We start from the raw sequence: 12,725 nt of genomic DNA on the forward strand, positions 1-12,725 counted from the left end.
CCTTGTCTCGGAAATTTTTTTAAAGCCAGCACGATGGTATACATCTGTGGTCCTGGTACTCAGGAAACTGTGCAAGAAGCTCATGAGTTCAATCTCAAGTGAGACAGGGTAAGTTAATAATTAAATAAATACATATATACATATATACCAAGGCCAGAAAAAAAAACAAAACACACAAACATTTGAGCCAAACAGAAGCTAGATTAATGCCTGTACCTACCAGCTAGAAAGGAAAACCTTCCTAAGTCAAAAGATACATAAGAACCGTTTTCCCCCTCAGAAATGAAGAAAATTGGCTACAGCTTATATACTGCTAAGCCTGTCTACCTTATCTCTGAGCTTTAAAACTATAATTTGTTTACATTTTATACTTAATTAGCTATCACAATAGGGTGTTCCTGGACTGCTATAACATACTTTATTCTACCTAGAAAAGGAACCTCAAAAGTTAAGACCTATAAAAACATTTTAAGGGGAAAGACAGGAGAAGAATATTCATGAATATGGATGCAAACATTTCAAATATTAAACTAAATTTAAGCAAAAAAAAGACAATTTGTTATACACATGTATAAAACTGTCAAAGTACAGACTTACCTCTTAAGAATTTAATGATCAAGTCAAGTTGCCAAGAAATTTAAAGTTGATTTTAACTTTCAAAGATCAATGTAATTTCTCATATTATAAAAGGTCTCCCAAATTCTGGAAGATATGTTGTGTACTTTCCTTAAACCAAAGGCAATCTATACAGGTACAGTAATCGGGATCTTGAACTCAAGGCCAGCCTAGGTAGTATAGCTAAGTTCCAGGTCAGCTTGTGGTAAACTGTTTATCAGTTTTTACTTCTATGATCTTTCCAATTAGTACTATGCTTCCAAATAATCTCTTAGGTTACTACCTTCAAAAACTTTATCACTAGGAGTGTGGCTCAGTGATCCAGCCTTGTGTTTGGCATGTGCAAGGCCCTGGGTTCAAACATGGCACTTGAAAAAAAAATTCTAACTAAAGCTGCACTACTTTTGGATACTAAATCAACCTACCCCTTTAAGGCACATAATCAACCAAAAGCAGTTTTTGTGGACAGCAACCAGTCCCATCAGTCTTCAGAAAACAACCACACTTGTCAGTCTAATCAGGAACTTTAAAGCTACCCATTTCCCTAAAACTCTTAAGTATTAGTTTAGAACAAAAAGGATTGCTATAATTTTGTATTTTTTTTCCCAATTTCAAACACTAGAAATAGCAAACCAAAATTTTATAATATCTCCAAATTTTATGAAATGCAATGGAACCATAGGATTCTCTTTAAAGAATAAGACAACTAAAATGTACGTAAGAACACTGTTTAAATATCATTCATTAAAGTACCAAACCCACATCAGTTCTATTAGACTTACCTCTTTGCCTGCTGATTGATTATGATTATCTTTCACTTTAGGTGTGGAACAACGCAAGGACTCTGGAGAATCTGTAATAAAAACCATTGACAAGACTTAAAAAAAAAAAAAAAGCTGAAAAAGGTGGAATACAACTTTTAAATCTCGGCACTCAGGCAGAAGAGGCAGGCAGATCACTGTGAATTTAAGACTAGCCTAATCTATATACTGAAACCCTGTCTCGAAAGAAAAATTCTAATTGAACAATTAAAGGGACTCTATATCAATGGCTCTCAACCTGTGAGTCATGAGACCTTGTGGGTCAAATGACCCTCTCATGGAGGTTGCCTAAGATCATTGGAAAACACAGATATTTACATTGTGATTCATAACAGTAGAAAAATTAGTTATGAAGTAGCAATGAAAATAATTTTATGACTGGGGGATCACAACGTGAGGAACTGTATAAAGTGTCAGTCTTAGGAAGACTGAGAACCACTACTCTATATGATCCGTGAAGAACTGTCAGTTGACTCTCCAAAATACAATCAACCAAAAGAAACAGAGATGTCAAATGTTCCTACAGAACATCAGAAATATAAAAACAAACAAAATTCCTAAAAAAAAAAAAAAAAAAAAAAAAAATTCAGTTCTTTCTGTCTGTAATGAAGATACTTTTTCTGCTGTCTTACTTTTGTGTAACAGAATACCTGAGACTGAATTAGGGATGTAGCTCGGTGATAGAGTGCTTGCCTAACAACCACAACGCCCTGGGCTTCATACCCAGAGATCTGCAAAATAAATACAGGAAACTGAATGATTTAAAAGGCTCAGAGATTTCAGAGATTTTGTATCTAGCAAGAGTTTTTATTTTATCCCAAGCAAGATACAGAACCAACAAAGCTCCCAAGGCCTTTATGGTTGGCTCAAATTCATTCATGAGGACAGAAGAAACCTTATGATCTAACCACACCTCAAGTCTCATCTCTCAACAGTTGCACTGGAAGTCAATGTTCCAGCCCAGGCTTGGGGAGCTGACATTCAAGAGCAGCATCTACCATTCTTCTCTCCACTCGCCTACTCATGCTCAGCCTCAGAACGCTTTTTGTGTTAATTCATCACTTTGAAATAAACAAATGTAAATTGCCAAAATTACTTCAAATTCAAATGATCCCTTATGCTTTCTCCCTTACAGAAATGCTTAGATCTATAAGTACCTAATCTCGTGTTTTATGCAGATTTTGGAATATTTACATATGCATCTTAAGATTTTTCTTGAGTCTAAACACAAAATTTACTTACATTTCACATACACTTTATATACAAAGACTGAGTATAATTTTGTACATAAAATAAAATTTCATAGAATATTCCATTTGTGGCATGATATTCATATCCAAACTTCTGTATTTCCAAGCATATATGATTTTAGATTTTCACATTAAAGAAATATTTTCTTTTGTGGAAAGTAGTGATCTATGGAGTTCCAGTTTATAGGGATCTACTGTGAGTTAAAGATGGCACATTACAGTATTCTATATTCTTCTCAATATACCAAAAGATTTAAGAAGGATTGATTATGTATATTCAAAGTTATGAAGAAACTGCCCTACATATTTAAATGCTAGAACATATCTGCTACATTTGACATTAGTGATAAATTTCTATTTTCATCTATACCAACTCTGAAAGTCCGTCTAGAAATGAAGCCTTACTTTGTTCTTCAAAACAGTCTTGTAAGATATCCAGCACATTCTGGCCTTGCTTTGCTTGAATGTTGGGCGCTCTAATAAAAAAGAAAAAGTAAATATGTAATTTCTGTAAGATATGTGTTACTTTGTTACTTGTTGTCTGCTTGAAAATCCCATATAAAATGTTAACTGTAAAGAGGAAAAAATATCTCTACTATTTGAAAACTTGGTAGTCTGAGTCCAACAAACATTCTATTTGTATATAATATTAAGAGAAGTTATCTTATTATCTACATATATCTACTCAAAGTTGAATATCTGTATCTAAAATTGGTTCAGACAACTGCTATATTTCAATAGCAATTCCAATTTTTGAAGAACTAAACTGGTTCCGAAATGTTTTGCTTTTGTTTTGCGAACTAAACCCAGGGCTTTTGGCATTCCAGGCTAACTTGTCTACCATTGAATTCTATTTCAAGCACTAAATGCTTCTTTAATGAAGACTTTATGGACACCAGTCTCGACATCTCCAAGTAACATTGTCTTCTCTGCGAGCTTTCAAGTGCACTTTGGATTCAATAGCATTAATTTTTAATTAATCAGCAATTATGGATGGATAGAAATAGTTTAAATTAAATATTGTATTGATTTTACATTGCCATATAGTTATAATATATTCATTCAGTTTTTTCTGGTTCAATATGTACTCACTCATGTTTTTATGTTATGAAATGACTAATGTAATACAATTTTGTCTCAACTTTATTTTGTCTGCCTAGACTCTTCTCAGCCTTCCAAACCTCCAATAGCCACATCTATCTTGGCATCACTTTGGGAACTGTCATGACCCTGATTGTGATCCAGATATTTTAACTGAAATAACTGATCTTTGTGGAAGTTTAAAAATAAAACTAAAGTAACTAAGAGAAATATAAATCAAAAATAATTATCATGTAGTGTCTGGAAAAATCCCTCACTAATGTGAATGACGCCCCCCCTCCACCAACCGCCAGCACTGATGTAACTGTGGTTTTTGTTTTTAAAAACACTGTACCCCTGAGCTTGGTCACTAAGAGTCTTTTCAGAGGCACGAGTCTGCTCTTTGGCCATTAAAAGGACTCAAAACTTTTAACCGGTTTAATCTGTGTGGTTATCAGTAACTAACTATCTCACATAGATCATTTCAATTTCTATGGGTGTGTGTGTGTGTGTATGTGAGTGTGTGTGTGTGTGTGTGTGTGTGTGTGTGTGTGTGTGTGTATTATTCTACCCAATGTATTACCTCTGTAGGTTCAATATCACAACCAGAGACAAGATACTGGTTTGGTTACCATAAGGATCCCTGTATCGCCCTTTCAGTAATAGATCTATTTCCCTCTAACTTCCTTCTGTCCTCACCTCATCCTATCATTCCTAATCCCTGTCCACTAACTACCTGTCCATTTCTAAATTTCTGTCATTTAAAAAATAATCATCCATAAAAATGAGACTGTATAGTATGCAATATTTTGCAATGACTTTTTTTTACTCACTATAATTCTTTAGAGAATAATCCAAGTTATTGCAAGAATGAACTATTCATTCCAATTATTGCTGAATAATGCTCTATGCTATGAATATATCATAGAGTTTAAGCATTTACCTAATGAATGACATCTGGATTTTGGTCAGCATAATTTAGATATGTAGGTCTAAAGAGAGTTAATAAACTTTTGCTTAAAATTACACTAAACCTTTAATATTTCATTAAATTCACACAAATTCCATATAATTTTTTTACATGGATGGGTATACTTCAAATTAATAGCTAAATTATATAAAAACCTTTTATGACATAAACTGTTACTTTATTATCCTATTATAAGTAATATTTTTGTCAATTATATAATTTTACTGATAGTACAGAAAAAAAATCTTTCAAACAAAATGCAAGCTTTTTATGGTCCAAAAACTTATTGAAATAAGTATATTTCACTAATATTACTATTGAGTGCTAATAATTCACTGTTTAATTCATCTTGTCCACGATTCTATAAGTATGTTTTTCTTACTTCCACTAAGTCATTAGATGATTTGTGTTAATATTTCTCTCTTATATAAAATAATTAAAAGACCAATCAGTGTGGATAGACATCAATCAGCCAAAAGTAATAGATTTTTCTATCTTAAATTAAAAAACCCACTTTCTGAAGATGAAAATAAGTCGTCTTAAAAGCTTAAGTATAAGCATGTCACCTGGAAGGCCGGCAAAATCTTCTGTGGTAATTTTTTAGATGATCCTGAAAGAAAAGTTAACTATTAATTTTTTTTAAACTATAATCAAATACAACTTATCTTCAAAATAATTCCAGTACAATACAGGATTAACAAAAGAACATATTTTTCCATTTATTCATTTAACAAGTATCTATTAATTTTCCAATATAGTACTATAAAGAATTCTAGAGACAGGCAAGATGGTTAGTTAGGAGCTTTCTACTCACAATACAACCTAGATGACATGTTTGATCCCAAGAATCCAAGTTAAGTTAGAAAAAAAGAACTGACTCCATGAAATTATCCCCAGATATCCACATGTCACATGAGTATACACACACACTAGATGAAATAGCAAGAAATAAATTAACAATGGAAATGGAATAGAAAGCCATATGCAAAAAAAAACCCAATTTTCTGAAAGATGGAAATGAGATGAAGCATGATAAATAATGAAACATGACAAAAACCATAGCAACCTAAAGTAAGAACAAATATTATATATTAATATTCTTCATTGGCTATTTATGATATCCTTATTATATATATATGATATATAATATATAATATCCTCCATTGGATATATTAATATATTAATTCCTTCAAGGAGACTAATCTGCCATAGAGAAAGCCACAGAGACACAGAAAAGGAACTTGAGATAAAACAGAAGGAATAAGACAAGCAAACAGCAATACAGCAGTTCCCAGGCACAGCGGGTGCTCAACTGTAGTCCCAGAACTTGAGGAGGCTAAAACCGGAGGATTTCAACTTTGATATCAACCTGGGCTGTGCTAAATAGTGAGACTATGTCTTACTAAAGGTGGGTAGGAGAGATTAAAAGAAAGCATTGTATAAACTGACAGCATGACATGAAATGGTTAAGAGGAAAATTTCTATTATAGGTATGAGTTAGAACAGCTAGAAGCCTCTGGAAGAGCACAGAGCAGAGAAAGAAAGAAGTAGACTACACATGGTCAACAGACTGGACCTGTCCAAAGCTATATGGAAGACAGTGAGACCAGCAAGGGATAGATAATAGAGAAAACATAGTGAGAGAAGCAGGAGCAGAGCAGAGATAAAGAAAAACATTAAGAATAGCAGGGTTGCCGGGCATGGTGGCGCACGCCTTTAATCCCAGCACTCGGGAGGCAGAGCCAGGCGGATCTCTGTGAGTTCGAGGCCAGCCTGCGCTACCAAGTGAGTTCCAGGAAAGGCGCAAAGCTACACAGAGAAACCCTGTCTTGAAAAAACAAAAAAAAAAAAACAAAAAAACAAAAAAAAAAAAAAAAAAAGAATAGCAGGGTTCTAAGGAGAATGAGTATCTGTGGGGAGGGAAGCTTATGAGATGGAGGGAGTTTAGGATAGAAAAGGAGGTGAGAAGGGCTGGGATGCTAGCATGGACTTTGAAATGTGTAACAGGTGCTTGTGTTACTGAGGGAGCCTGGAGGTCAGCATGAGCTTTGATATGCTGATAGGTACCATGGGTATCCATTTGCCCTTCTGCAATAAGGGAAATGACTACTTTTAGTAGAGGGGAACCAGCTTCACAAGTTCCTGAGGAATGCTGGCTTTTCTCTAAATGCCAGAAATCACATTTCTGGAAATGTGAACTGCTTTTGGAGTTTGAGGAATTGGGAGTTTCCTTTGGACCTAACAAGCATATTTATGGAACAGCCAACCTAAAGTGGCGTATCTCACAAGTATTCTGTTGTCCAAGTCTCAAATATGACCAACACCTGTAGATTACTGGACATTTAAGTCTCTAAAACAGAAAAGGAAAATCAAGAGATGAATTTTTAAAATGTAAAATGTCCCAAGAGAAAGTTAATGCCAAAGACAAAAATGGAGAAAACCTAAAAATAAGAAAACTAATAATTTTAAAAGATATCTGAAATACAGAACTCTTAAAACTAAAATGGAGCTTGCTGTGGTGGCCTGTACAAGAGGATTTTAAGTTTGAGGTCGCCTGGGCCACATAACAAAATCCTCTCTAAAATAAATAACAAAAAATAAAAATCTAAGATTGTATATTATCAACAATAAGCAAAGAGCAAAAATTCTTAACAATGAAGAGCAGAATTACCTAAAACTATGATAATTTTAAAATTGAAACTAATTTTTAAAATGTACCCCACCACAGAAAGGCAGGAATGGGGAACAAAGGAAAGACAAAGCAGAGTACAAAGGTGTTGCGCCCTTCGGACCATATCTGTTAATTACGGAACGATAAAGGACAAGCTTCAAGTTGGATTCCATGGTAAGATGATGACCAGCACACTCTTAAAAATGAGAGCACTATCAACACCAGTTGTTTACTTCACCCCACTTTTATTACACCCAGTGGTATATAAAAATACAAAATATTCTACTTGTTCTAGGCTAACTTTTATGCTGGCTGCACCAGCTCTGAAAGCCACAATTTTTAAAGAGATCTTTAGTTCCCTTTACTTTTAGTTTAGAAAGCAGGAATGAACTGAATGTCATGCATACTCATTGTTTTCGGGAAGCTGCTATCTGTTCTCCAGCCTGTAAGACAACGGAGAGAATATGTGTGCACCTCTATTTCTCTGTATCTGAGTTCAGATCCCTACAATTACAATCTAAAATCACAGGACCCATTCTATGTTTTTTCTTCTCCAAAGTATGAAAGAATATATGTGATCATCCTCAAGCTGATTAACGTAGCTTGTATTAATCGATTACTCTACTGACCTCACTCTGTCTGATCAAACCTCCCAGAGGCCTATCTGCTAAGGAAGCTCTCCCATATGGGTCTCAGCCACACCTTCCACATGTTATCTCCCTACCTCTGCTCAGGCTCTCTCACCTAGTTCTAAGCCACTGTCCTGTGAAGATGTCCCATGAGACCACCAGGATTCTAACTCACTATAAAAACAGTCCAGTATGGATGTCCTCTTCATACCACACCGGATTACTTCTCACTGAAACACTCGCTGCTCCCTAGCTGGGATTCACCCCTTACCAAAAAGCCTAAGTGAATCACTCCTACGACCATATTTGATCTCACTGACTACAGAAGCTGTCCCCGTGTCCATAAGCACATGGATACTACCTTCTCGACATCCAATGCCCTGGCATTGTAAACTGGGCTATTGTGTCAACCCGATTCATGCTTGCTCCTACACACTAGCTCTTGAGTCACTACAGTTTCCGATTCATAGGGATAGCCACGTCGTTTAGTTCTACCTAATATTATTCAGACTGTGTTGCTTAGGAAGGGAAGAAAAGGCAAAAACAAAATAGATATAAAGAAACATGAAAGGGCCATGGAGATGGGCCAATGAGTAAAAACACTGTTGTGAAGCCTGTCAACCTGAGTTGGATTCCCAGAATCCATGTAAAGGTGGAAACCTTCCAACCAACAAACACAGATCCACGCCCCCACTCCCTCCCACACACACAATCAAATATTTTTCAAAAAACATAAAGAAACTTGGGGTAAAGATTTTGTCTTGAGATAATTTATCTTCTTTCCAGAACTTTTCTACTAAAACTTTTCTACTAAACTATATGCCATATTAACATACAAAAAAAAAAAATCTGTGCCAGGAATGGAGTGCAGTTGATAGAATGCTTTCTTAGCATTCAGGAATCTCTGAGTCAAATCCCCAGAACCTATAAACATGAGGAAGTAGTTAACCTGTAATCCCAGCATTTATGAAGAGTAGGAGAGTTCGAGGTCAACCCGGGAAACATGAGACCCTGTCTCAAAGAATCAAAAATGCTTGCCAAAAGTTGGGCATGATGGTATTGTAGACCTATAATCCAAATTACTCAGGAGATGTATACAGGAGTTCAAAGTCATCCTTGCCTATATAGTAAGTTCCTGTTCAAGGCCATCCTTGGTTACATGAGACATTGTCCCAAAACCAAACAACAACAAAAAAAGATATGCCAAATAAATAAAAACAAAAAATTAAATAAAAATCTTTTTTAAAAAAGGTGAGAACCCATAATCTTAAAAGCAAAAAGAATCCATTTTATAGGCAGCAAACTAAAGAAAAAATGTCTAACAATTTGGCTTTACTATCAATTTTCTTTTAGTGTCAAGATTAAACCCAAGACCCATCAATGCAGGGAAAACACTCTATACCACTATGTTACAACCTCAAACCCGCAGCTGCGGTATTTTTAAAACAGCCCCACTATTACTCATCTGATGGAAACGTTTAAAGCAGACATGTCGGCCTCTTTCCAGTATTCAGCACTGTGAGGCACTGAAATAAAAGCCAATCCTGAGAATGGAAATTACACAAGCTTCTGGACCTGAATTTATGAAATTTCTTCTCATTTCAGTAAACTGAAGGATCACAGATCTGCACACTGAAACATGTTTTTAAACATAAACACCTGTACAATGCTACCTCTTCCTCTGCTAAGTAGGAACATTTTTATGACAGGCTAGGTCACCTGCTCATGAATACTGAGCATCTCCTAGAATGTCAGTGAGTTTTAGGCACACTCAAAAGCAGGTAGTAACCAAGACAAATAAGGTTCCTTAATTCTGAGATAAAATCTAGAAAATATTTATTTGAAAGTATAACCTGTCAACTTCAATTTATCCTTCAGTTGATCTCAACTTGAGTTTCTTCCACCAGGACTACAGTTCTCAAAAAAAAAAAAAAAAAAAAAATGTACAACACAATTGGATTTGCCAAACTCTACTAGAGTGAATGACTTTTTGTTATAGGATGCTTAGCAGAATCCTTGGCTTCTACCCACTAAGTACCCTGTTAGGGTTACCTGTTAGATATGCCCTCATCCTTCCCATCCCAACCCCAAGCCTACCCTGGGAAAAACCAAAGTTTCTTTGGTTATAACCAAATATGTCTAAGGTAGGAAATCCCCTTGAAAACACTGAGTATATAAGAATACCTGAGAATAACCCCTAACTCTTCTCTGCCCTTATCTTCTAAACAGACCACACATAGACATCAGAACTAATAAGCTCAAAATAGTTGTAGGGTTATAACAGGTATTTGATAATGTACAGCAAGCATTTGTTAAGTGTTGTTTTTTGTGGCTTTAATGATTTTCCCCCTGATCAAATGCAATGTAAATTACATACGATTTTGCAGAATACACACTATACTGTCTTTTCATATATGTTCAGGCATACACACACAACTGCACAATAGGAGATCATCAATGAAGATTTTCTTAAAAAGATAAATAGAACTGCTAGGTGAGAGCATAGTAATCACACGAAATTTGAAAGACTAATGAATATCAATGTGTCAAGAAACATAAAGTGGCAAGTTCTGGTCCACATCAGACATTCAAAGTTGGCACCTTTTAAAAGTTCTATCAACAGCAATTGTCCCGTTAATATTAGAAACTTCACACAAAATAGTACTTTGACAAAAAGTATAATTTCAGGGTTTTTTGTTTGTTGAGAGAAAAAAGCAGGCATAGATGAAGCTACGATGTGAAACCTTGAGACTGACAGACAGTCCAGTTACTCCGATTGCTGGTACACAATCACACCTGGTTTGTTACCTGTGTTGCTTTCAACCCACCCCTGACCAGCCGCTCACAGCACCCATCCTGACCCATCCCTGAGCAGCAGCTCACAGCACCCATCCCAACCCACCCATGACAAGCAGCTCACAGTACTCAGCCCAACCCACCCCTGAGCAGCAGGTCACAGCACCCATCCCAACCCACCCATGACAAGCAGCTCACAGTACTCAGCCCAACCCACCCCTGAGCAGCAGCTCACAGCACCCATCCTGACCCATCCCTGACCAGCAGCTCACAGCACCCATCCTGACCCACCCCTGACCAGCAGCTCACAGCACCCATCCTGACCCATCCCTGACCAGCAGCTCACAGCACCCATCCCGACCCATCCCTGACCAGCAGCTCACAGCACCCATCCTGACCCATCCCTGACCAGCAGCTCACAGCACCCATCCCGACCCATCCCTGACCAGCAGCTCACAGCACCCATCCTGACCCACCCCTGACAAGCAGCTCACAGCACCCATCCCAACCCACCCATGACAAGCAGCTCACAGCACCCATCCTGACCCATCCCTGACAAGCAGCTCACAGCACCCATCCCGACCCACCCCTGACCAGCTGCACACAGCACCCATCCCGACCCACCCCTGACCAGCCGCTCACAGCACCCATCCCGACCCATCCCTGACAAGCAGCTCACAGCACCCATCCCAACCCACCCATGACAAGCAGCTCACAGTACTCAGCCCAACCCACCCCTGAGCAGCAGCTCACAGCACCCATCCTGACCCACCCCTGACAAGCAGCTCACAGCACCCATCCTGACCCACCCCTGACAAGCAGCTCACAGCACCCATCCTGACCCACCCCTGAGCAGCAGCTCACAGCACCCATCCTGACCCACCCCTGACCAGCAGCTCACAGCACCCATCCTGACCCATCCCTGACAAGCAGCTCACAGCACCCATCCCGACCACCCCTGACCAGCCGCTCACAGCACAGGCCCCGCGTCCGCACCGCTCCACCCCAGGACCGCCGCTTCAGCTCGCAGCCCGGGCCCAGACCGGCACTTACCAGATGGAAGGAGGCCATGTTTCCGGCCCACGATGCCCGACTGAGGCCTGAGAGGGAAGCCCCCGCAGGCCGAGGTTCCAGGAGGGTCGGAAAAAGAATAAACCCCGCAGGCCGAGAGGCAAACGGCGGCCGGAGGCGGCCCAGGAGCCGCCGGATCCGCACCGCAGACTCGGCGCTAAATAAACAGCAGAGGCGAAGGAGGATTCAAAACTGCTGCGCGTGCGCAGAACGCACCGCGCAGCCAATGGCCCATTGGCCGTTATTTGCGTTATTTCGAGTCCCGCCCTTCATCCCGCCCCCTAGCCCGTCACTCCACCTATCAGCCCGCCTTTCGCAGGTTCCCCCCGCCCTCCCACCCAGCGCCTTGCCGACCGGCAGAGCGTCTCTCCCTCCCGCCTGTCTCACCGCCTTCCGCCCCGCCTCTCGCCCGTCTTCCCGCCTCCCGCTTACGACTTCCGCCCATCGGCCCCGCCTTCCGCCCCGCCTCCCGCCCCCGTCGCCCCGCCTCCCTCCCGCCCGTCGCCCCGCCCTCCCTTAGGGTTAACGCTCCTGCTTCAGGCTTCGGTTTCCTGCAAGCACAGTTTGCTGTGCACATACATGGCTGCTTTTACTTCGAAAGCCGCAGATCGAGCACGTGTGATCCTTGAGATAAATGTATAATACGTTTATTACGTTCTATTACGGTTTAATAGGCAATAGTAGGAGGAATTAGCGAGAGCCGGAAGGTGGTGGCGCATGTCTTTATGGATGTCTTGAATTCAAGGCCAGCCTGATCTACATAAGCGAGTCCCCGGGACAGCCAGGGATACGCAGAAAAACCCTGTCTGTCTCGAAAAAAAC

General features: G+C 39.3%; 1 protein-coding gene across 4 annotated transcripts in view; it reads right to left on the minus strand.

Moving 5' to 3' along the window:
- Window positions 1-12,117, minus strand: part of Cenpc (centromere protein C) — a 55,366-nt gene extending 43,249 nt beyond the window's left edge. For 2 of the 4 annotated variants that reach the window (XM_028892432.2, XM_028892362.2), the window contains exons 1-4: window positions 11,886-12,116; window positions 5,303-5,346; window positions 3,092-3,162; window positions 1,398-1,468 (exon numbers count right to left, since the gene is read on the minus strand). In XM_028892432.2, coding sequence (XP_028748265.1) covers window positions 1,398-1,468; window positions 3,092-3,162; window positions 5,303-5,346; window positions 11,886-11,903 — 204 coding nt within the window. In that variant the 5' untranslated portion in view covers window positions 11,904-12,116. Of the gene's footprint in view, window positions 1-1,397; window positions 1,469-3,091; window positions 3,163-5,302; window positions 5,347-11,885 lie in introns of all 4 variants that reach the window. The other 2 variants (XM_037209124.1, XM_037209122.1) reach the window with 1 other exon arrangement.
- Between the last annotated feature and the right edge of the window lie 608 nt (window positions 12,118-12,725).

This window comes from Peromyscus leucopus, chromosome 10 (genome assembly GCF_004664715.2).
Source record: "Peromyscus leucopus breed LL Stock chromosome 10, UCI_PerLeu_2.1, whole genome shotgun sequence".
Classification (NCBI taxonomy): Eukaryota; Metazoa; Chordata; class Mammalia; order Rodentia; family Cricetidae; genus Peromyscus; species Peromyscus leucopus.